The sequence below is a fragment of the Schistocerca gregaria genome, chromosome X (assembly GCF_023897955.1).
Source record: "Schistocerca gregaria isolate iqSchGreg1 chromosome X, iqSchGreg1.2, whole genome shotgun sequence".
In the NCBI taxonomy this organism is placed as follows: domain Eukaryota; kingdom Metazoa; phylum Arthropoda; class Insecta; order Orthoptera; family Acrididae; genus Schistocerca; species Schistocerca gregaria.
The window spans coordinates 779,360,836-779,387,007 of record NC_064931.1 but is presented as its reverse complement, the minus strand read 5'-3'; the positions used below and the strand labels follow the sequence as shown (position 1 = coordinate 779,387,007).

The window sequence follows — 26,172 nt, the reverse complement described above, 5'->3', positions numbered from 1 at the left end:
GGTAAACTCCTGGAGACTTACAAACCATACAAGACATTCAGCTAGGTATCCACTCTCAAAAAATGCTGATAGAATCAGACTGATGGAATGGGGTGATGAGAACTGATGGAATGTAATGGCATGCAACTGAATGCAACACGGTCTGTTGTGGAGCTTAACATGAAACAAGCTATCCTTTAAGGCATAGCAGATAGTGCGATAATATGTTTTATAGACATGGAAGAAACAGATATCCAAAGGCTGAATGTGTCCAGTGATTCCATGTGGTATGATCTGCAATGTCACAACTTTTTAGGAGGAGCAGTTTGTTCTGAAGGAGTATTGTATGAAGCAAAAGCAAGTTATTTTCATCGGCTATTGGCCAAAAGCATTGCGCATATCATAGCTGTAGTTCTCTTACTCCCATTTTCCCATTCTGTAACATAAATATTACCTACTGCCGCTGCAAGATCACACATATTAGGAAGGATCGTAGGGGACAGAGCACCTACAATTTCTTGCAGCACAATAAATAATTTTCAAGCCAATTTATCATCCAGATTAACAGTCAGCGTAATGGTTTACGAATGTGTTAAGGCATTAACGTTAGTTAACTCCCTAGGTACCCCTAATTTTCAGGATTCCTTTCATATGCATTTCTTCTTCATATTTCTACTGGTTGGAGTTGAAAACAAAACTGAACGATAGGCTCAATTTGATTGTCTTACCTACAAATTTCCAGGCCGATTTCACAAGTTTTCGGTGCATTTTCAATTTGCTGCTTTGTATGAAATTTCCTTATCTTATGTCTTTTAATTGTGTAGCACTGTTTGAAGTTATGCAACCATCCACTGCTTCCCTTGAAATAACTATAATCTACGTTGCACGCAATTTTATGTGCATAACATAGTAGGTCACTATCATGCACATCCTGTAAATTGTATCGACCATCCTTGAAAAACACAAACACCACTTTTTATAACAAGTCAACATTGTCCTCCCTTAAATATCCGTGGTTTTTCTTAGGCACTACATGGTCGTATTGCTGCGGACTTATTCGAATTCTGTTCATCACTTTTTTTTTTTTACTGTGCTGCAGATGATCTTCCATATGCGTAATTGTATTTAATATTTGCTCCTTGGATAATGATTGTTCTTTACTATGTTTCACTGGAGATGGGATTTGTGGCTCCCTGTCTGACAAGGATGATGAACTACATCACTCAACACCTATTTCAATATCACTTTCACTTGTTAAGCACATATTGTCATCATTGCACTCCTCATATATGTAGTTCACACAGTCGAGCATATACACCACTCCTTCCACTAACTCAGTTTGCAGAAACGCTATTACTTCATCTACCGCTTCTTTCTCACTCTGCGAAATTCCTTGGGTCCCTTTCTGACGAAATTTCAACTTTGGCAACTGTTGTTGTAGATACAATGCAATGTTTGCTTTGTTTATCGTTTCCATTGCTCTGCTTTGTATCGACACCATTAGCACTGTTGCACTGTTGTCAATTACTCGACAACTAAGCAATTCAACTACACTCTATAGTTTCATACTGCACTCACTAGCCGGCCGCTGTGACCGAGCGCTTCTAGGCGCTTCAGTTCAGAACCGCCCTGCTGCTATGATCGCAGGTTCGAATCCTGACTTAGGCATGGATGTGTTAGGTTAGTGAGGTTTAAGTAGTTCTAAGTCTCGGAGACTGATGACCTCAGATCTTAAGTAACATAGTGCTTAGAGCAGTTTGAACCATTTTTTGTACTCACCATTGGATACCTCCAATCCTGCACCTTGTTGCCATTAGAAGCCAAAATTGTGGTTGCTTGGTAGAGAATTTATGGGGCATCAAATGCTGTAAACATCATTGGCCTTTTGCGAACTCACACTCAAGGAGTTCCTTGTGGGACAATATCAGTCAAGTCTAGAATATGTAATTATGAAGTTCTTACAGAGCACCATTATTTTGAACACTCAGGATTGGCACAGTCCGAATAGCTACATTTTTCATCATTTAAATGGAAAGTAGAAACTGAGAAGTCTGCACAAGTGATGTTTGTAAAATATCACACTCACATTCTGCCACTGACAACAGTATGACATTATTACGCATGTTATCGCTCAGAGAATTCTGTGTTGAGCAAAGGTATCAGACTGCTCAAATTACAAGGCAGCCATAAAATTTGTGAATGTTGTGCAAAAATAAAGTCACTTGGGTCATAGGTAAATCTTGCCATGTCAAATTTGTGTCTACTAACGTTGACCACACACACAAATTAAGTCACTTGCGATTGACTGAAACTGAAAAGAAAAGTGTAACTGTGGATATCACAAATAAAGTCCCTTTCCGCACTCTGCCAAATAAAGTTTGAGACTCGGTTTCTGACCCTCAGCTTGAAAGAATTCACCTGTTAACAAGGCAAGTCTTATGTAACACTGAGCATTACCACAACCTGTGCTCTGCAATGGCTAGGCATCATAATGATGCTATCAGCGTAGATGCGTGGTGCATAAAGTTAATGAAGGGCAAAGTCTGTGTGAATTATTTTATAAACTGCAGGACACAATTAAGTAGTCACACCCAAAGCTGAAAAGCACAGATTTTCTGTTAATTACAATGAACAATGTGCAGTAATTGTGATTTTGAGGACATGACTGGTGTTGGATGATATGAGGCAAGGATTCCCATGTGTCCTCCTCACATCAAACAGAAGCAATCAATAAGCACTGTCCGTATTCTTCGAGTACACAGAAGCTGTGGTTGGAGTCATTTTACCAAAAATTATCATGTCAGACACGGCAGAAACTTTCTTTAATGGGTGGAAGGTTTCAAATGAAGCTCGAAAGAGGATACACTATTGCATGGGGCACTTAGACAAGGCCTGCAGGAAAAACATAAACATTAAATTAAAGGGGCCGAGAAAAACAAGAGGAGGTGTATGAGATTCTAAGGACGATGTTACAGGACAAAGATATTGCTGCATTTGAAATTATGCTACCTGCTGTAATACAAACTTAGAGCATGATTCTGATACAGCAGAATATGGAACCTACTTTCTGGTGAACTATGTCTGCAACATGAACTGCTGGGTATATTGCCACAGACCATATGCCAGACTGAACACGAATATTCATATCGAAAGAATGCATGACACTTTAAAATACATCTATCTGGAGGAAAAGCATGTTAGTCCGCAGCTCGTGGTCGTGCGGTGGCTTTCTCTCTTCCCACACCCGGGTTCCCGGCTTAGATTCCCGGCGGGATTAGGGATTGTCTCTGCCTCGTATTGACTGGGTGTTGTGTGATGTCCTTAGGTTAGTTAGGTTTAAGTAGTTTGAAGTTATAGCGGACTGATGACCATAGATGTTGAGTCCCATAGTGCTCAGAGCCATTTGAACCAAAAGCATGTTAGGTGTCTTGATAATGCTCTTTTTGTACTAACATCTTTTTTTCAAAAATAAAGTATGAGACCAGATAAGGATGATGATGAAAGGAAAACTCATCAGCAAGATGAAAGGTATTTGTCAGAGGCATAATTCGAGTGCAGAAATAAGGAAGGACCTCAATATAGGGGAAGATAGTGATTCGAAAGTGTATCTGACTCAGCTGTCATGGAAATTTATTTGATCAAAGACAATCGAGTGGAATGCAGCTGCAGACTGGTGTGTCCTAACTACAAATCTATCTTATGCAGGTATCTTATGCATGGAGACGATCGTAGAGATGCTGGATGTAGTCCTGTGGAACGGCTTGCCATGCCATTACCACCTGGCACCTCAGTTGGACCAGCGTTCGTGCTGGACGTGCAGACCGCGTGAGACGATGCTTCATCCAGTCCCAAACATGTTCAATGGGGGACAGATCCGGAGATCTTGCTGGCCACGGTAGTTGACTTACACCTTCTAGAGCATGTTGGGTGGCACGGGATACATGCGGACGTGCATTGTCCTGTTGGAACAGCAAGTTCCCTTGCCGATCTAGGAATGATAGAACGATGGGTCCGATGACGGTTTGGATGTACCGTGCACTATTCAGTGTCCCCTCGACGATCACCAGAGGTGTACGGCCAGTGTAGGAGATCGCTCCCCACACCATGATGCCGGGTGTTGGCCCTGTGTGCCTTAGTCGTATGCAGTCCTGATTGTGGCGCTCACCTGCACGGCGCCAAACACGCATACGACCATCATTGGCACCAAGGCAGAAGCGACTCTCATCGCTGAAGACGACACGTCTCCATTCGTCCCTCCATTCACGCCTGTCGCGTCACCTCTGGAGGCGGGCTGCACGATGTTGGGGCGTGAGCGGAAGACGGACTAACGGTGTGTGGGACCGTAGCCCAGCTTCATTGAGACGGTTGCGAATGGTCCTCGCCGATACCCCAGGAGCAACAGTGTCCCTAATTTGCTGGGAAGTGGCGGTGCGGTCCCCTACGACACTGCGTAGGATCCTACGGTATTGGCGTGCATCCGTGCGTCGCTGCAGTCCGGTCCCAGGTCGACGGGCACGTGCACCTTCCGCTGACCACTGGCGACAACATCGATGTACTGTGGAGACCTCACGCCCCACGTGTTGAGCAATTTGGCGGTACGTCCACCCGGCCTCCCGCATGCCCACTATACGCCCTCGCTCAAAGTCCGTCAACTGCACATACGGTTCACGTCCACGCTGTCGCGGCATGCTACCAGTGTTAATGACTGCGATAGAGCTCCGTATGCCACGGCAAACTGGCTGACACTGACGGCGGCGGTGCACAAATGCTGCGCAGCTAGCGCCATTCGACGGCCAACGCCGCGGTTCCTGGTGTGTCCGCTGTGTCGTGCGTGTGATCATTGCTTGTACAGCCCTCTCGCAGTGTCCGGAGCAAGTGTGGTGGGTCTGACACACCGGTGTCAATGTGTTCTTTTTTCCATTTCCAGGAGTGTATTATTCCATATCGGATTGCTGACTGGAAATGTGCGTGATATGACTGTATTACTGTTTCTCTATTTCAGCTTGTTCAAATTGTTCAAATGGCTCTGAGCACTATGGGAGTGTACATCGATAGTCATCAGTCCCCTAGAACTTAGAACAACTTAAACCTAACTAACCTAAGTACATCACACAACACCCAGTCATAATTTCAGCTTGTGCTTAGTGTCTGTAGCATGTAACAGATTGACGATAGCTTGGTTGTAAGAGCTTTAATGTGTGTATTCCACTTGAGATCACTCTGCAGATATATTCCTAGGAACTTAACATCATCAACTAATCAGTGCAGTTTGGGATTCGAGCCCCAGGACGGCATATGTGACTAACGGTAAATAAATGAGATTCAGGTTCACGTGACTGACAACTGATGATGACGTCAGCCGTCAAAACTTTCTTCCCATGAAACTTTGGTGGTGGCGTGGTGTAACGTGACGTGACGTGTTGTGACAGCCAGTATCGATCCCGCCATTTGAAATGCATTGCGGAATGTTTTGACGGTACGCAACTGATGTAACATAACGGCTAGTGTGAACTGGCCATTATTTACTAGAGATTAGGGTTTTCCCTCATTATATGTGTCCTTCACGTTACTTTGGAGGTATTTTTCCACTGAATAATATGTCACATTTTAAAACTATACCTATAATATTATCTTAAATTTGCTTAGAATGAGGATTTTTACTGATTGTGACATTTTATTATAAATTTTCAGACTTAGGTATTTGTGGCTATTATGTATCAGTGGATAGCCTTGAATACCACATGTCTAGCATTCCGTTATTTCTGGTACTGTGAATATGTACGTTCATTCTCGGGGGAAATTTCTATATATTTTCTTTGTCGTGTATTAAGCAGTTACGCGTATAAAGACTTGGGAGTGTCATGTAGAGGTGACTGAAGTGTTTATTGGAGGATTCTCTGGGGACCCTATCATTGTACGCATCTGATTGCTTTTTTCTGCACTCCGAAAACGCAGTTTATACCTAATTTTCCTTTAGGCGTGATTGATGAGCTACTATTGTTTTGTTACAGTTTGTTTACATAGCTTTTTTAATGACAATACAGTGTAGTACAGCTGGCTTTACTGGCTATGGTAGTACAGTAGGACTACCTTACTGTTGCACGCCACGTAAATCACTGATATTCGTACATCCCGCCAAAGCTAGGCTCAACGTAGGTGCTAGTCACGGGCTCTCCAAACGTTTTAAATAACACTGTACTTTACAACTTTGCTACATTTAAGTATTCGATTTATCGAAAGATCTGAAGTTTCTTGTTTCATATACTATGCCATTGGAACGAACTGCTTTATCTTGTTTTGATACTCTTTGTTGCCCGTGTCACATGATTTTCATCGATCAGCTGACAAGTTAGGGGTGTTGGTTAGGTGAGAATTCCAACCGGGAGGTGGCTATTTTTTTCCCTGAAAATGAGGTACGGGCTGGGATATACTTTTTTAGCGACGCTTTCGTCGGCGGTGACTATAATAGGTAAGTATTAACAGCTGGTATTATATTTAGCTGCCTTTTTGTATTTTATGTATATGTAGTGCACTGTGTATGTTTAGCTACGGTATTTATTTTCAGTACGAAATAGACGTTGATGCGTGTACGGTAGGACACAAGTTACAAAAAATGTCCACCCGACAGATGCGTATTGTGTTGTCACTTTGGTAGGCGTTGGTGCTCTCTTATAGGGGTACAAAATGTAAGGAAGAGAGAGAGCCTTCGACCTTTGTGATTTGCATGTATGGAGATTGCTAGAAGTTCGTATGCTGGTCTAGAGGAAATTACATAAGCTTTGTGGACTGCGAATATTAATATCAATAAGGTTCGTTCATGTCAGCATCCATGTCCCTGTACAGTGTTTACTGGTGTAAACTATTAAGCTACCTTATTAGAACAGAAAATACATAGCAGAAATCTGCTATTTAAAAACCAGGACTTTGCCTTATGTAAGCTTCAAATTATTTTCTTACTAATGCATATAACAAGTAAACATTAAAAGTTATATTCACTGTCCATGAACATACAGACTGTGTGTGCAGCTAACAAAGCTACACTAATCCCAAGGATTCTTTTGTCTCATAATTAGTATATTTGAATTGCTGTTACAGGTTTAGTACTGGTCACTTAACAAATTTAATTATTTTATTGCCAACTCATAACATTTTGAGTGCAGTCCCTGTGTTTTACTTTTCAGTAGTAATATTTTTTTCTGTTTCAGTGCTGTATTATGTTCTTACTGGGAAAGGAGAGAGGATTAGTTTTGGCTGGTAAGTTGAAATATTAAATTATGTTATGTAAATTCAGTTCAGTCTCATAAAACTTAAAAGAAGCACTTCAGATGTAACTTAAATTGATGTGTGTAGGTGTCACTTTCACTGAAGGAAACTGTGATACATACAAAACATAAGTTTAGCTGTGGTTGTTGTAATTCAGCATGCTATATTCCATTGGAATGATTGTGTCCCATGACTGACAGATATGGCAGCGCTGATTGTAACGTGACCTGGAGAGTTCTTAAAAATCCAAATTTCAGCTTACAGTGGAGCTGCCGTTTGTGTTATATTTAGCCATTATCCAAGTAGACTCAATGTAATTATAACGAATTAGTTGGACTAATGCTTGTATATGCATAAGTTGGATTGAAATATGTGTTATAACTACATTGAGTCTACAGCACTACTTATAATGCACTGATACCTGCACCGTCAGTTGAAATCTAGATTTGCAATAAAGAACGCAGATGACATTATGACTGGTACTGACCTTGCGTATTGGGCCACTGTAATTGTTCTTATGACACATTTTCTTGGTTCTTGGGTGACTTTTATCTTGACATGTACATGGTAGTGCATCAGTGTTTCTTTGTGGCATGTAACTGGAGAAAAGGGATCCTGCAGCAAATGGTGTGCTGTAAATTTTTAAATAAGTCTTCCTGTAAAAATATGCCGAACTGAAATAAATGATGGTTAATTAAATTTATAAAAACAGCAGATGCTACAAAAGTTAAGATTGTACAGCATGTGTGTCATATGGTGCACCGGGGCAAAAGAGCATAAGAATTACTCATCATACTGTAGCCATAGATGAACAGGTTATTTACATAAGTTGGAATATGCACTGATCTGGTGGATTCAACTTTCAACAACTTAAATTGCTGTGCTGCATAATTTAACGATGTTGTAGATCTACTAATATTAATGAAAATTTAAGTACTGTGTGGAAAAAACCAAATATCTATTTTGAGTGCCTGTATGTGATAAACAGAATCACAGCTGTTGCAATTTTTTTCAATTGCTTGTTATTGCCTTACACAAATCTCTATTCTCTCATCAGTGTGTGTGAATTTAGCTCATTATTAAAATGTTACTGTTTAAGCTGTGTGTGAAAATTGTCGTGTAATGACTACATATACTGTACTGTGTGTAGATTAATTAAAATTACTTTTTAGTTCACGTGTCACTTACTGAAACTTGGGCTCTCCAGTCAGAGCTGAAAATGTTGTACATAACACAAGTATTACGGAAATGCTCTGTGAACTCAAATGGGGATCCTGGTGGAGAGGGATGACATTCTTTTCACGGAATGCTATTGAGAAAATTACTGTTGACTGCAGAGAGATTCTACTACTGCCACCCACCGCTGCCCCCCTCCCCCCCCCCCTTTGGACATGTGTCGTGCAAGGAATGTGAAGACAAGACGAGAAGTTGGGGCTCATATGTACACACACATGCACACCAGACTTTTACCTTCCCGCCATTTGCAAATGCAAAAGGAAAGGGAATGACCAGTTGTGGTACATGTTACCCTCTACTCTGAACCATGTGGTGGCTTGCAGACTAGGCATGTAATTGTATACTCCCTGCTGTTGCTAATATGCAATAGTAAAGTATCAGTTCACTTGCAGTGTTAAAATAGCTGGCATGTGAGAGCCACAATCTGTTTAACTTTCATCAGCAGCAGTACATTTTATGTGTAGCAGCCACTGGATTTGACCATGTACTAAGTGAAGGGCAATAGAAAGCTGTCAGGGCCATGTTGTAGTAGCATATTTTAGACACCACCTAGCAAATAGTTGTAATTGGACTGTAATTAGACATAAACAATTTTTTTCCAAAGTTTTTATATCTGAGCTTTTTTGTTTGACCCAAGAACAAAATAAGGGTACCTAATCTGTACTGTTTCTCAGATGAAGCATCACAGTGGAATTTGCTAAGAAAACTATTTTCGTGTGCTTCTATTGTGCGATTGGTAGCATGTCACTTCAGCAGAAATGTAGTTACTTTTCATAAAAGCAACAATGGTTTTGCACTTGCGGTATGTGCATTTTAGTGGGAATAAAGGAATGTACTGAAGATAGCGGGGAAGCTGTAGTTTTCAGACTATTATGAAAATGATTCTTCGCTGTACCTGTTGAGTTTCTAAAATAAACATTTCTGTGTTGGATGGTGATTTCCTTTCAATGGTTGCTTTGTACATAGATTTGCAGAAATCTGTCGCATTGCCATCTAAAAATTTAAAGAGGAAGAGAGATTGTTAAATGTTGGGGACATAGTGCATTAATGGGAATAATTTAAGGATAACATTGATTTTAGGCCTTTGAAAGTAAGATCTTTTGCTCAAGTGTCAAAGGAAATAAAGTCTGAGTGACACTTTAAACTGAATTGATAAGATCTCTGGTGTAAGTTAGTAAATGTATATGGAAGCAATGACTACAATAAAATGGTTAATGTCATAACAAGCAGTTCTCATTGTTTGCCTTAAACCAGTTCTGTCATGCTACAGTTGAAACTGTCGGTGCAATTCAAAGGGTGTGGCTGAAAGAATAATTATATTTTCAAAACCTCTGATACAGTCACATTTTTTCTGTGTGTGATAGGAAACACAGCGTTTGTGTGAGGAAATGTAGTTGTTTCTTACAGTTCGTGCTAAATGCACTTCACTTGCTTTTCTTAATGGTATTGGAAAATTTGGAAAATTATTTGGAAAATTTTGTTTGCAACAACAGGATCCATAGAACTTCTGTTAATTATGTTAAGCTACATTGGATGATTTGATGTAGACTGAGGTGAGTGGTGATGTATGTTGGGAGTACTTGTAAAATTGTTAATGGGAACAAGTACCTTCCAATTTTGGGTGTAAGAATGTTTACTGAGTACCTACCCAGATTTTTGATAATCGTAGTTATGGAGCTCTCCCTGTCATTTTATAATGAAATATTGATCGATTGGAGAGGGAGTGTGTGTGTGTGTGTGTGTGTGTGTGTGTGTGTGTGTGTGTGTGTGTGTGTGTGTGTGGTTTTCTATCATTATATTCTTAAAGTTATAGAGTTTTACTTATGTGTATTCGAGCGTGAATAACTACATGAACATTTGTGTCACTGGGAATGATCCCTATTTTAAATAAGTTGTTATTGTAGAACAGTTGGCTTTAAAATATTAAGGCCACCTTTTGTGTCAGTATTTTAGTTAGAACACTAATGACTGTGCTGAAGGAATGGCAGGATTGTGTGTGTTTGGCACTGCAATGGGTCTGTTCGTTTGAGAACTTTTCCTGCATATGTGCTCGAGGATACTGAAAAAGGACAATAATTGTGCTTCATATGTGAATGTAGGCTCTCCTGGTATAAACTGCTGATGAAATCTTCTCGGGCTTCCATCCGGGTAGCTGTGTCGAAAATCCACAACGTGTTGATGAGTGTCATTCTCATTATCTTCTGGAAAAGTGAAGATGAGAATAACACTCATCGAAATGTCGCAGATTTTCGCCTTAGCTAACCGGTTGGAAGCTCGAAGATTTCATCAATAATTGTGCTGTTGACCACGCAGAATACTCATTACTACTGTCATTGGCGTTGGCTGTTAAACATTCAAGTATAAAATAAGTTTCGAATAGTCACGTCACATGATTCATACAATAACAAGTGAGGGAAATAGTTCTTAAAGGTGATCCTTTTCCGCATAGATACTCGGTGAATGTCTGGTTCCTTTTTAACCCCTCTAATAACCTGATACCTCATTCGCATTAGAGTAAATTGCATGTGTCAAATTTTTTCTGTATATGTAGACTTTAATTTATCCTCCAATTTGACATGTGTAAAGATTTCTCTCTTCCATGGTCAGACTAGTTTCAGTTGTTAACATTGCTAAATATTTTTGTTGGGATATTTCAGTTGATTTTTGTTGCACAACTGCTACTTTGTGCACCTTGGTTGGAAAAACTTTCCTTTGCAGGTTCCTAACGGAGACTAGCCCATACATGTGGGCAACAGTTGGTGTTGGATTGGCTGTTTCTCTGTCTGTGGTTGGAGCTGCACTGTGAGTGGAACCTCTTGTCTTACAGATGATTATAAATTCTAGTATCTCAAAAATTTAGAATGAAACTCTTGGAGGAAGCTGGCAGATATACATGCCAACATTCTTTTAGAAAGCTGAAATTATTTTGTCCATAATCAAAAGTAAATGGATAACAATACTTGTAACTGTTTATTGTTTATTAGTTCATTGTTAGAGTGCAGTTCAGATCAGTGTAGTAGTTATGGCATAGTAATGGTTCTGGCATAATGATGAAAGTCATTCTTCACAGAAAATTCACGAGTTATTCTTTGTGATGTAGTACAATTTCCATAAAATAGTATGTGTATGCAAAAAACGTTTTAAACTATTTTTAATTAGTTCATAAAATTGTAGCACTGCTGTAGACATTAATCAGTGAATAACTGAAACAACTATGAAACTGAACTGTTGTTCTGCTTTTTGAAAGATACAAGAACAAATATTACTTTCTATTTCATTTTTCTATCTGCACGTAAACTTATTGTTCCTAACATTGTTAATTTGTGTAATACTGTAGAGTATACATCCATAAGTGTTGTACAGTATACCAGTTCTGTATACTAAACCACAAAATCAACTTCATATGATGAAAATCTTTGAGACCTTTGGTATGAGGACTATCTTCCCCTGTTAACCTACCTAACTGTGTCCACAAATGGTATATTGCTGCATAGTCAACCCAAACTATATCTTTTCCCTGTGCCCTGAATTTTTGTTGTTTTCACCACCAATGCCATGATGTTCACTTCACAAATGCCTCCTGGACTATTTATTGTACATTAATCCTGCTCCTCCCTTCTAACAGACCATTGTAAGCACCTGAAAGAACTTTTGCTGCATGGAAGCTCTGGGAATTACTTAAGTAATCAGAAATTATCTGGAACTTCGATCTCCCCCCTCCCCACCCCCACCCCCACCCCCCCTCTACCCCCCACCTCCCTGCCACTCAGTATATTATATACTGAAGTGCCAAAGAAACTGGTATAAGCATGATAAGAATGCATATTCAAATACAGAGACGTGTAAACAGACATAATGTAGCACTGCGATTGGCAATGCCTTTACAAAACATAAAGTGTCTGATGCAGTTATTAGATCGGTCTGTGGTGATACAATGGCAAGTTACCATGATTTAAGTGAACTTCAATGTCGACACATGAGTGATGGGACACAGCACCTTAGAGGTAGCGATGAAGTGGGGATTTTCCCATATAACAATTTCAAGAGTACCGTGAATATCAGGAATCCAGTAAAACATAAAGTCTCAGACACTGCTGCGTCTGGAAAAAGGTCCTGCAAGAACGGGACTGATGAAGACTGAAGAGAATTGTTCAGTGTGACAGAACTGCAACCCTTCTGCAGATTGCTACAAATTGCAGTGCTGAGCCATCGAACTGTCAATGTGTGAACCATTCAATAGGTCATCAGCGATATGGGCTTTTGGAGCCGGAGGCCCACCTGTGTATCCTTGACGACTGTACAACCCAAGGCCTTAAGTGTTGCCAGGGCCTGTCAACACCCACATTGGACTGTTGATGACTACCATATTTACTCGAATCTAAGCCGCACCTAAAAAATGATACTCGAAATAGAGGGAAAAAAAAATTTCCCGAATCTTAAGTCGCACCTGAAATTTGAGACTCGAAATTCAAGGGGGGACAAAAGTTTTAGGCCACATCTCCAAATCGAAACAAAGTTGGTCCATTTTAATATGAGACACAATTAGCTCGAATGAATGACGATACAACTACAGTAGTTTGGTTAGAGTTGTAAGCTTAGCAGTTAAGCTTTACGAGGTAGCCATTGCTATGCGTCAGGCACTCCGTCCGTATTTATATGGATACCCTTCCTTTTTCACATGCTTTATCTGGTTTTAATTGATTCCTTATATTTCTTTGGTTTGCTAAGCGCTGCTTTCTTTGTTATAGGTGTTTACGTCACTCTAAGCTGAAAATTCATTGCTGTACTGTCATGCATTGTTTGTCACATTCTGATAGTGCATGTTTACGGCCTGTCACCACTCGCGGCATGGCTTGCTTTTGTGCGCGCTAAAATTGAGAGACAGGAATTGTCTCATTAGCGAAACAATGGCAAGAGATTGCTATTTGTTGTTACACTGCTGCTTTCTTTGATAATGATCAACAAGAACCAAATAATAGACTGCGTATGATACATGAGGATCTGAACGAGAGTTTAGCGAAAATTTTTGCAGGCGCATCTTTAGTGCATCACATTCTGCACAGAAATTAGCCATTTTAGATTTAAAAATCTAGTTAATTGCTGTGCTTCATTTCTGACTGTATCACCATTAGGCATAAGAACAATACGAATATAAACAAGACATGATATGTATATTCTTCCGCGTTTGCTGTTGTCTCACTCTAGTTTCGTAGTTTATTAGGCAGATAGGATTTAAATGAGATAGCAGCAAACACTAAACAATACATGGTAAAATGTTTACATTCATATTATTCTTATGGTGGAGAGAATACTGCATGTGATTCACAATTCATAAAAGTTCCTATTAGCAACCATCTCTTCTCACAGGTAGGAAAAAATTCAGAACATAGAGTTGGCCATATTGACAAAAACCCCAAATAGTCTTGCCAGTCGGATTTTCGTAGTACATTGAAATGCTGCTACATTCGAAGATAAACAATACGGAATTTGTATTTACTTTGTTGGATAATGTATGAAAAATGCAATGGTCGAAATGCGGGGTGGAGACAAAAGCTCGTCTTCGACCTTTCTTTAAATTTATTTACTGAGTCAGAGGATTTGGTGCCAGTATTTATCTTTGTGCCTACAAAGCATGCCTGTGTAGCGCTGCATATATTCGACAGTAGAAGTTAGTTGTGGCGGCACCCACCAACATTTTTCAGAACTTCCACTTACTTTGCACTCGATTCTAAGCCGCAGGTGGTTTTTTGGATTACAAAAACCAGAAAAAAAGTGCGGCTTAGCTTCGAGTAAATATGGTAGAAACATGCTACCTAGTCAGATGAGTCTCTTCAAATTGTAACGAGCAGATGAATGTGTACAGGTATGGAGACAACCTCATGAATCCATGGACCTTGTGTGTCAGCAGGGGACTGTTCAAGGTGGGAAGACTGTGCAATAATGTGGGGTGTGTGCAATTAGAGTGATAGGAGACTGACTCCTGATATGTCTAGATACAACTTGACACATACATAAGCATTCTACCTGATTACCTGCATCCATTAATGTGCATTGTGCATTCTGATGCACTTGGGCAATTCCAGTGGGACAATGAGAGACCCCACACATCCAGTACTGCTACAGAGTGGCTCCAGGAACTCTTCTGATTTTAAACACTTTCAATGGCCACCAAACTCCCCAGACACGAACATTATTCCCTGCAGAGTGGAAATCTCATTCTGGATTATTGCTCATATCTTTGATGCCTTCCAACGAGCTTTTCAGAGATGATCTCCACCCCCATACTCTTACAGATTTATGGACAGCCCTGCAGGATTCATGCTGTCAATTGCCTCCTGCACTACTCCAGATATTAGTAGAGTTGGTGCCACATTGTGTTGTGGCACTTCTGCATGATTATGGGGACTCTACACGATGTTATGCAGGTGTAAGAGTTTCATTGGTTTTTTAGTGTAGGTCTTGTGTGATCTTTTTCTGATTATAGTGGGCAATTTGCATACTGGGAAACTGTAGGATTTTGTGGTATTGGTTGGTATGTATTGTTGAACTGGTTTCTCTCAATTTTGCACATTTCTCAATTGCTGCCAATATAACTTTTGCCTGAAATTTCCACAGATATGAGCCTTTGTCTACTGTGTTATAATGTCAATACAATTTGTGAATTGTAACTATTTTTGTTTGGGGTTGACATCTTTATAGTTAGGCATAATAAATTATTGTATATGAATTTTCAGAGGAAACACTGCAGTGACAACCCATTATCATGCCTAACTTGGTGTAGGAAAACCATTTACATTGAAAGCAGCTTCCAGCTGTCTTGGAATGGATAAATACATGTCCTGTATTCTTTTTCGAGGGAATTTTACACCATACATTCTGCCAAATAATGGAAAGTTCAGCTAATGATAGAGGTGGATAGTGACCATGCATCCTTCTCTCTAAAGTAGACCACAAAGGCTCAATAATATGGAGACCTGGTGACTTTAGTGGTCAGGAGAATGGAACAGTTCGTATTCTTTCTCACAAAACCAGTCCTATGTAATGTGGGCTATGTAAACATGGACCCTGTCATCTTGGAACACAGCATCATCATTGGGAACAAGAATCGTACCATGAGAAGGACCTGATTAGCCAAAATGGTCGCACAATGCTGGTAGTAAAACAGCCATACAGTGAGACCATAGGGTCCAAGGAATACCAAAATACAGCTGTCCTTATTACTGAATCCTCGTCATTGTTCACTCTTGGGATGTAAACATGGCTAGGAGTTGGAGACAGTGTGTAAAGACTTGCAACACCAAATGACTTTCTTCCATTGTTCTCTAGTTCAGATTTACGGCTTTGGCATGACGTTTTCCTGTTATGGGAATTTGCATCCCTGATGAGTGGTTTTGGAATTCCAGGTCACCCTGCAGTTTGCTACTTATGGAGTTCTATCCATGTTATTTAAATGCTGACAGGATTTGTGAGCATGACATTCAGATCTGCAGCATATTTTGTGTCTGTCATTTTATTTGTTGTCATAATCCTCTTAAATGAGTCTATCATCACTCAACACACACTTTTCTCATGTTGAGATGCAATGGGTGATATTTTTTTTGCTTATCCTGTATATGGGATAAATTTTTGATATGTTGTAACCTGAAATGCCACACACACTTTGGCTAGCTTGGTTATGGAAGCACCCACCATATGAGCAGCAACAATTTCCCTACATTCAAAGTCACTTACCTATGAGTAATGCACACACAACTCCACAGAACACGGTTCCACTCACAAATGACGCTTGCAATGTATTGAGGGAATTGCATGCATGCCGTTCATGATCAAATCCAACACAACCTGCAGGCTTGGCTAGCATATGCATTTCTTGTGTTTCTGTTTATTTGTCCAACTTTTGTATAATTTGCCAATAAAATAGCTGTAATAGTGAAACACAACATTCTATTAGTGAGGCGGTGTAAATACTTAACTGTGTGCTTTACTGCATGCAAACAGTTTTGCTGTCATTGTGAGTAAATTAAACTTATGCACAAGACAGTTTGCTGGGCCACATGAGTTTGGCATTCTGATGATGCTTTGTGGAGTCTTTACTAGGTGCTGCACTGTTCATATTGATATATATTAGCCATAGTTGTGCACAGGGTTTTTCTAGATACTGTGATTTTTATTGTAATACAGTGATTCAGCTTTATTTTTCTTTTTCCTTACAGAGGCATTCATACAACAGGAGTCAGTATTATTGGTGGGGGTGTAAAAGCACCCCGAATAAAAACAAAGAACTTGATATCAGTCATTTTCTGTGAAGCAGTTGCAATCTATGGTCTCATTACTGCAATTGTTCTTTCTGGACTGATAGAGGTAATTACATAACAGCTTTTGTTCAATATTTGTTTTGTCAGCTTGTTTTGTTGCACCAGTTGGTGGTCTTTATGTATGTGTTTATGTATTTATGTGTACAGGATATAAACTGTAGATCTATCAGGTCAGAAAACTGTCAGATTGTCTTACAAAAATCACCTAAGCTACAGCGTGCACGTGTATCGACCAGTCAGGACTTGTAATATGTTGTTTGTGGCACTCCCTCCTACAGCTGTTCAAAAATTTGTGGCTACATGAATTGTTTCCCATATTCAATGTTTTTCAATCTGTTAATTGGTGTGTTATGGCACTGATATAGTTGTCCACTTACAAATTGTAAAAGTGACATTTGTGTCGGTTTTACCTCAAAACTTTATTATTTTATGCTGTTAAAATTCACAATTTTGTTTGTTTGGCCTTATTACTAAGAAACTACTGTGCTTGTTAAGTATGAATCAAATTGTAAATATAATTAATTCGTCCATAACATTTGAAAGTCTTTCGTTACCCTTATGGGGAAGATCAAATTAATGAGGTTAATGAAATAGTAATTAAGATGAGTGAAGACCAATGGAGGTGAAAGGTGGGAAATAATTCATGTACACAATCTTTTACAGTGGTAGGGAGGAGTGCAAATTGACAATGTACAAAAAACCCTGGTGGTTGAATATAGAGCAGGGGTGCATTTGAAGGTCACTTTCATATGTTTTCCCCGAATAACTCGAACTGTGGTGTCTGGTGAAAATGTCCCAGTACAATATTTCACTACATTACATTTCCTGCAATAAAAGGTCCTAGTCCCTTTTTCTGTAGGACTAATAGTTTGCATGTAGAGAGTGGCTGAATATTGGAAATCTTGCACAATGTGCATGCACTGTAGCTTGGGTGGTTCTTGTAGGCCAGTTTGAGGTAGTTTCCTGACTTGATAGACCACAAATGTCATATATCAATTTCTTTGTCTTGACTACTTCTACATCACTGTGCTACAGTGTAAAAAGTTTACATGCACTGATATGTAATATGGCGTGTCTGTAGTTTTACTGTAATTTTATTGTTGTACTGCAATATCATTTGTGTATTGATGTGCTTTGCAGTTCAATTTTTGCCACATATCAAGGAGGGAAACCAGTTTTGATTTCCTGTTCAAAATTGTACAATTTTTTGGGCTATACTATAGTTCCAACAACTTGAAAGACTGAGTGTGCTGCATAACATTATTTATATATTCAGTAGCTTCTTCAGGAATATTTATTTTTCAAGAGCTCATTTTGTTCCTCTTCATCTACCACTATTTCCTCATCACCGTCTTCTGTGATAAGAATTTTTTAGAGCTGTTGCCAAAGTAAAACTAGAGTGAGTTGATAGTCATTACTTTAAATGTAGTTATCTTGACTACATAAAATGTTCTGCATTTGAATTGATTCAGCAATTGCTGCTGCATTTTTGAGAGCTTTGACGAGTACTGAAGTATGTTGTTCACAACCTTCAAACCTTGCTTTGTTGAAGCACTTGGTGGCAGTTTCGGGCTTTATTTCTCATACTGCCAAACAAATCCAATTTACTGCATCCAGAACAGAAACTGAATGTGCAAGTGCAAATGTATTTTCAACTTCTTAAATGCTAAAAATAAGGAGACTACATCAATAACTGCCTATGACTGGATTTAAATGTGGAAGTAACTCCCTTGGCCATTGGTTGTGTGAGGTTGGTTGAACCTGGCTGGAATGAAGCCAGTTTCACATTAGATAACTTGACATTGGGTGGCAGGTTGCATTATCTAGGAAATGGAGGACTTTGTGATTTTCCTTTTTTTTTCTCGGATTTAAAGAGCCTAGCTGCTTTTCTCTAAGACCACTCACCATCCGTGCCTTTTTATCACTTTGCCATGTGACTGGAAGCTTACTGATGTTCATATTTCTGAAACAACAAGGATTTGCCACCTGTTCAATCACTAGTGGCTTCTCCATTTCACCTAACATGTTTCCATATAGCAGTATTGTGAATCTTTTCTTGGGCATTTTTCCACCAGTGTACTTTTCACTTTAAATTGCTAGAGACTAAGGCAGTGTGTGATTAAAGGTCCTGTTTAATTGGCACTGAATGTCTCTTTTTGGATCATAATTCGCAATTAGATGGTGCAATATTGTCTTCCATTCAGTTAAATTTTCCTGCACATTCTTTGCTTCCCCACACACTTCATTCCACACAAAGTTGTGTCTAGCTTTGAAATTGTTAAGCCATACAGTGAATGCCTTAAACTCCATATTCCCAAGCTCTTTGGCGACATTCAGAGCTTCACTCTGTAATGTGGGTCCAGACAAAGGTAAGTTTTTTGCCCATACACATATGAACTATTCCCACACAGTCTCGTTAATTCCTTCATTTCCTATCTTCTTTCCCTTTCTTTTCCCATTTCCTTTCCCATCTTTTCATTTTCCCATTCCTTTTATCACTTCATCCTGTAACTTATCTTTGTCTTATAAAGTTTCATATATTTTTGTTGCACCACATTTGAAACAATATTTTGTGCAGTGTGTTTGTGTGTCTCACTTGCCTCAACCACCTCCACCCTCCTACCCTGAGGGGCTTACTACTATTTGGTGAGTATATGCTTAGCTACATGGGGCCCAGCCTTGCAGCACTGCTTCCCTTTCAGTGCTGCATGTGTATCCTCCTGCTATTCTTTTCCTGCCCCCTTGAAGACTGAGTCATACTTTCTTCAGAAAACACATTTCTTGGCAAAACTGTGTATGAGTTCGTCCTGTCCCCTGTCCATCCTGGTCTTACCCTTCCCCATGCTTTGGCGTTTGAAGTCTCTTTTCCTTTTCTTCTTCCTCCCTGTGCATTCCTGATGGCCAGTCCACACGCTGGACGCATTAAATGTGACTGAGTAATGCGTAATTCCCAGCCCCAGGTCAAAACAAGTAGGGCTCATACATACCATCTGGTAAAGGCCAGGCACAGGGAGGGTTGATTGCCTGCACTGGTACCTTCATGTATGCGATGCTCCCTCTGTCTGGAGTTAAGGAGGCGTGACCTGAGGTGTGGACAATCACTTAAAATGGGTGAGTCCCTGTGAGGCCCCCAGCAGGAAGACGTGCACTATTGGAGACACTGGCAATCGTGCGGATTTCTCTGTGATGAGTTCCTCATATCAAAATTGTAAATTGGTTGAGATGAAAGAAGTGATGCCTGTCTCTACTGCACTCAAATACCTCATGGTATCACACATGGAAGGTGGTCATAGTTTCGTGACAGTTAAATCATTTGTTGTTCAGAACGGTATAGTTGCAGTTGCTGGTTCTGTGAAGTCCTGCTCTCATTTGCATAATTTGACCTTGCTTTTGGAGACTGTTAGTGCTTTTTAAGTGCAGAAACTGCTCAATCCAACACTTCTCCACAGCTATCCTGTTAAAGTAGAGGCTCACAGCATGCTGAATTGTTCCAGTGGTGTCACATAAACTTGGTTGCTTGATGGCCTGACCAAAGCTGAAACAACAGCCTATCTCACTGACAAGTTAGTGCAGTTCATATCATCACGAAAAGGGTTGATTAAGAATTAGTGCCAATGTGCACTCTATTCCTCACATTTGGCCATGTGGTACTTCCATCAAAAATTAAGGCTGGCCACGAAGCTATGTACTCCAAATCCCATGTGTTGCTATAAATGTCAGTGCGACAATCACACCCATCAATCTTATGATAATGCAGCCAAATGTGAAACCTGCGGCAAAGACTCTCATGATGGTGTATGTCCACCTCCCTCCCCTCACTGTATCAATTGCAAGGGTGATCATGCTGCTTCCTTCCATGACTACTACTACTTCCAGAGCACTACAGCCCTTGGTGAGGGTTGGCTTCTTAAATGATCTTGGTCCACATTTCTCAGTTGTTTGATGCTCTTTTCCACCCCCGGACTCCCATACTGGTGAGATCCACTATTATGTTGTCAGTCCATATTCTTCTAGGTCTCCCCTTTTGCCTAGCTGAATGGATCATTTTCTTTGGAATTCTATTCTCTGCCATTCTCTCAACATGTCCTAGCCGTTGTATTCACTGTGATTTCACAAATTTTAATATGTCCCTACCTTGTATTAACACTTGTAATTCAGCATTGTAGCACATTCCCAGCCTTTTCCTCCCTTATTGGACCACATATTTTGTGTAGTATTTTCTGCTCAAAGGTTCTTATTGCATTTTTATCATGTTCTTTTAATGTCCATACCTCTGACCTGTATGTGATAACTTGGCATATTAGGGAGTTACATATAAACAGTTTTGTTTCTCTTATAACAAGACTATTTCTGAAAAGTTGCACATTTGCTAAGTAAGCTTCGTTTCCTGCTTGTATTTTTTCCCTTAGAGCCTTATTAGGGCTCCCAAGTAGTTAAAAGAGGACACTCCTTTGAAGCATTTCTCATTGGTGTTTAGATCTTTAGGGATTCTTCTGGCCTCAGATTGTGACATTACCATATATATTGTTTTGTTTTCATTTACTATAAGGCTAATTTTTAAGGCTTCTGTTTCCATTGCCTGGTATGTTTCTTGGAGTGTATTCATCTTGCTTCCTACTATAGCAGTGTCATCAGCATATGCACGTATCTGATTAGTTTCCATAAATATGGTGTCTCTTTCGTTGATTTTATTTTCTACACTATCTAGGGCTGTATTGAATAGGACAGTGGAGAGACTACCATCTTGTTTCATGCCTGTAATAAAGTCAATGCTTTTCACTTGTTCTGCTAAGGGTCTTTACTTTTACTTTTGCTCTTGTCTCTGTTATTGTCATTCTGATTAGTTTTAAAAGTTTAGCACATATACCAACTACTTTCGGTATTTAGTGTAGTTGTTGTCAGTTTATGCTGTCAAAGGCTCATTTGAAATTCATGAATGGGAAATTGAGGTCTATATCATATTCATGGAACTTTTCCATCATTTGTCTTATCACAAATATTCTAACCTAACTTAACCTAATCAGTTGTTCCTTTGTCTGGTTGATAGCCATACTGATATTCCTCTAGTATGTCTTCTGCTCACTTCTGTATCCTTTTGCTTAATGTACGTGTGAAGATCTTATAAGCTGTGCTTTTGAGTTTTATACCTCTATAGTTTTCATATGCTGTTCTGTCCCCTTTCTTATAAATAGGGCTTATTATTCCAGTTTTCAAATTACCTGGCATAGTTTCTGTTTCCAGTATATCTGATATTAATGTGTGCAGTTCTTTTATTACAACCTCACCACCAGTTTTTATTAATTCAGGGATTATGCTGTCCTCTCCAGGGGCTCGATTATTTTTTTGACTTTTGCACAGCCTGGGAGACCCCTTGTAGTGTTGGCTTTCTTGCTTCATTGCCAACATTGTCTACTTCCCGCTCAGCTCCTTCCTCTGTGCACCTGTTTCTTCAACTTCTAGGCTGGTGCATAGTGTACCTTTGAAATATCTGCCAATCTTCCATCTTTTCTTCCTCCCTCATCATTTTCCCACCTTCACTGGTACATGCCATTATTTTTGGCTGGAATCTGTTCTTTATTTTGCCTACAGCAAACTCTTCTAGTTCTTGAAATTTCTTCTTAGTCCACTCTGTTTCTTTCTCCTTCAGTCTGTTAGCTCATCTCCTTAATTCTCTACATTGTTCCACATTATTTCTGGTTTCTCTCTGTCGCACATTTGTTTATGCCCTGTTCTTTTCATCTGTTGCTGACCTACAATCTTGATCAAACTGTTCCTGGGTTCTTGTGATCCTTCTTATGCCTATTATATCTTCTGCAGCATCTTTAATGACTTTTCAACCCTGCTCCACCCTTTGTCTACTACTCCTGTGGTCTTTTCATTGCTGAACTTTATGCTTAGTATTATCTGGTATTTTTTTACTTCAACAGGGATTTTCAATTTTCATCATCTTTCCTATTCTGATGCCATTTGTTATGGACAGTTTCTATCTCAAGACTGATTTTATCACAAAGTGGTGTGAGTCATAGTTTGGTCCTGTGCAGCTCTGTACATCTATAACTGATGTGGAGTGGTGTGGCATGGCGTGCAGTCACTAAAATATGGTCAGTCTGACTGCCTACTCCATTAACTGCAGACTTCAAAGTACTTGGATGGATCCTCTTGTGTGGGAAGCAGGTATTTTTAATACTCATATTATTCCTTGCTGAAAATTGACATACTAAGTCTCCATTCTCGTTTTCTTCTTTCCAGCAACTCTATATGGATGTCCATTCCTTCAGATTTTTGCATTAAAATCTCCTATTACTAGCATCACATCATATTTAGGTACTGCACAGCATACTTTTCAGTGTTCACATAATTGTTCTTCAATTATATCCTCTTTCTTCTGTTGGTGCATGTGCATTCAGTATTGATATATTCCTAACTTTCCCTCTTAGTCTGAATCTGCACATGCTTTCAGTGATGGTTTCAAATTCCTTCCGTGACTGTCCAATCTAAATCAGTGAGAGAGCCATTCAGAAGATCTGGGCAAAAGAAAAGTTATCTACTTACATTACTTGCAAGATGTTGGCTGTCTGCAAAACTTGTACGTCTGGCAATGGTAGTAGTTATCGCTACACCCAGACCTACGGAGGACATAGCTACATACACTTGTGACTTCCAGTTAAGTGCCACAGTTGTGAAGTCGTTCAGCTCCCAGGTCATGCCCTCAACTTCACCTGCTACTGGAGCACACCATACCTATAAACCTTCGCCTATGCCAGCTAAATCACATGCCTCGCATACAGAAGCACAAAAATCCAAAAAGGAGAGCTCCCATGAGAACTGCGTGCACATGTCTAGCCAGCCAATGTCTTGGTCTGCATCTGACAAATGCCAAGTTTCTAAGCAGTCAAACGAAGGCAAATAATCTTCCTCCTTTACCTCAGCATTCTTCTTCAGTGGGGTCACCATGCAATACCCTCATCTGGCTGACCTCCGTTTCACAGGTACACACTGCCAGCAACCAGTCTGCTGGCCAACTAAAGGTGAAATCTGACGCCTCTGTCAAACTAATGGACCCAAATCATCCTGCCTCTGAACCTGATTGTTGTGCACATTTGAATTCTGGCACTTGACAGCCACTGTGGTGACTGCCCCCTCGTTTTTCCTGTCTCTCATCGGATGTGGCTATTTTCCAATGGGACATTTGTGGCATCAGATCCAGTAGGGTTGAACTACAGCCCCTCTTGTGATCATACTTTTGTTTTTCTACCCCCAGGAACAAAGTTATGTCCTTAGGATGATTATCATCTCCCACACTTCCTCAGTCCGTTTTAACCTTCCCACCTGAGGTGGGGACTCTGGCTCATAGTCTCACCATTTCCTTGCACATCCAGATTCAAGCTGTTGTGTCTGTAGCTTGTGGTCTGGTGGCTAGTGTTGCTGGTTCTGGATCATGGGGTCCCAGGTTCAATTCCCGGCCGCTGTGAGGATTTTCTCTGCCCGAGGACTGGGTGTTTGTGTCATCATCATCATCATTCATGACAGTGGCTAGACTAGACTGAAAAAAAATTACACTAAAAATTGGGAATTTGTACAGGTGCTGATGACTGCGTATTTGAAAGCCCCCCGCCCCCAAAAAAAATCGTCATGATGCTGCTGTTGCTTTGTCTTTCTCTTTCTGGTTTCACTTTCACTCTTTGAAATGTCTACTCACCCTTGTCTTCTGCTGTCACCAGGGCAGACATTTCACAGCGTATTGCTTGACTTCCTCCTCCCTTGCTGCTTGCCTACTTCAGTGCCCACCATCCCCTTTGGGGCTCTTCACTCCTCTGTCTGAGTGTCTGAGAGGCTCTCTCTTAGTAGGTATCTTCAACCAGCTCAATCTAAACTGTTTGAAAATGGGTACACCCACATTTCTTTCTGATTCCATACACTCCTTTTCCCACTTGGACCTTTTGATTTGTACTGCTCAGCTTGTTCGTCGTCTCGAGTGGTCCATTCTCTGACACACACTCAGTGACCATTCTCTCTGTATCATTAGTTTGCTTACCTCCATCCCATCTGTGAATACAACCAACTGGCAGCTTTACAAAGCTGACTGGCACTCTACTCCTCACTGGCCTTTTCGATGAACACCATTTCCCCTGCATTGATGACCAGGTAGAATTCCTTACAAATGCTATCCTTACTGCTGCAGAATTTTCCATACCTCACACCTCTTCCTTGCTGTGAGCTGCCCCTGTTCCCTGGTGGATTGAGACATGCCGCAATGCAATCTGTGTGCTGATAAGAGTTCCCTGCGGTTTTAAATGATGGCCCACCATTTCAAACTGTATCCATTTTAAACAGCTATGTGTGTAGTGCTGCTGTTTTTTCAGGGATAGCAAAAAACTAGTTGGCTTTCTTTTCAAAGCTCTGTTTTACTCCATCTTCTGTTTGGCATAATCTGTTAGCTTTCATGAACCACAGTTCATTCCACAGTTCCTGGTCTATGGCGAACAGTGTCTGTGTAGATCTCTTGGTATCTCAAACACCTTGGGCTGATATTTTGCATGCATTTAGAGTTTCATCCACTACCATCCTACCTTCCTCCCTCTGCAACTGGCAATGGAGGCAAGGATATCATCCTTATCCTCCCAGAATTGTGACTGTTGCAATACTGCTTTTACTGTCAGGGAGCTTAAACATGCACACTCTTTATCTGGCTCAACCGCTCCAGGAATGGATGTCATACATTCTGATGTTGCAACACCTCTCTCCTGAAGGTTTATGCTTTCTTCTCCTTACATATAACTGCATTTGGGTAGATGCCACATTTTCCAGTCCCTGGTGTGAGACCATTGTCATTCCTGTACCTACACCTGGTAAGGACAAACACCTTCCTTCCAGCTGCCGTATAGTTTCTCTCGCCAGTAGCATCTACAAAGTAATGGAACATATGATTAATGGTTGGCTGTTGTTGTGGCTAGTCTCGGAATCTCCTCACTAACGCCCAGTGTGGATTCTTTTATCGTCGATGAAACTGTCGAGTCTTGTACTAGGATAATCGAGGGCGAGGATGTTTCTTGGTGGCCGGTATCCTCTCTACAACAAAACTGCACTGTATGCACAGGATTCTTTATTTATTGGAACAGAATGCTACTTATCTTTAAACTAGTTATTGTGGTACAAGCTTTTCCGTAATAGTCCACCTAAAAGTCTCGCTATAAACACTACTCTGGTGTCACTGAGCTAGAGACTATGACTCTGGCTGGGACTCCAACTGCCTGGAACTGTAGCTGACTCAGCCCTCCAATCCGTGGTGGCGATCTAAATACTGGCGGCACACTGCTTTTGTGTCTGTCATTGGCCTGTCTTCTGATAAGCACACTTGATTCAGTGCCTGGTATTGATC

General features: G+C 40.3%; 1 protein-coding gene across 1 annotated transcript in view; it reads left to right on the top strand.

The window, feature by feature from the left end:
* Positions 1–5,851: 5,851 nt before the first annotated feature.
* Positions 5,852–26,172, top strand: part of LOC126299452 (V-type proton ATPase 21 kDa proteolipid subunit c''-like) — a 52,062-nt gene continuing 31,741 nt past the window's right edge. The window contains exons 1-4 of the mRNA XM_049991366.1: positions 5,852–6,448; positions 7,185–7,233; positions 11,197–11,280; positions 16,692–16,839. Coding sequence (XP_049847323.1) covers positions 6,388–6,448; positions 7,185–7,233; positions 11,197–11,280; positions 16,692–16,839 — 342 coding nt within the window. The 5' untranslated portion in view covers positions 5,852–6,387. The remainder of the gene's footprint in view (positions 6,449–7,184; positions 7,234–11,196; positions 11,281–16,691; positions 16,840–26,172) is intronic.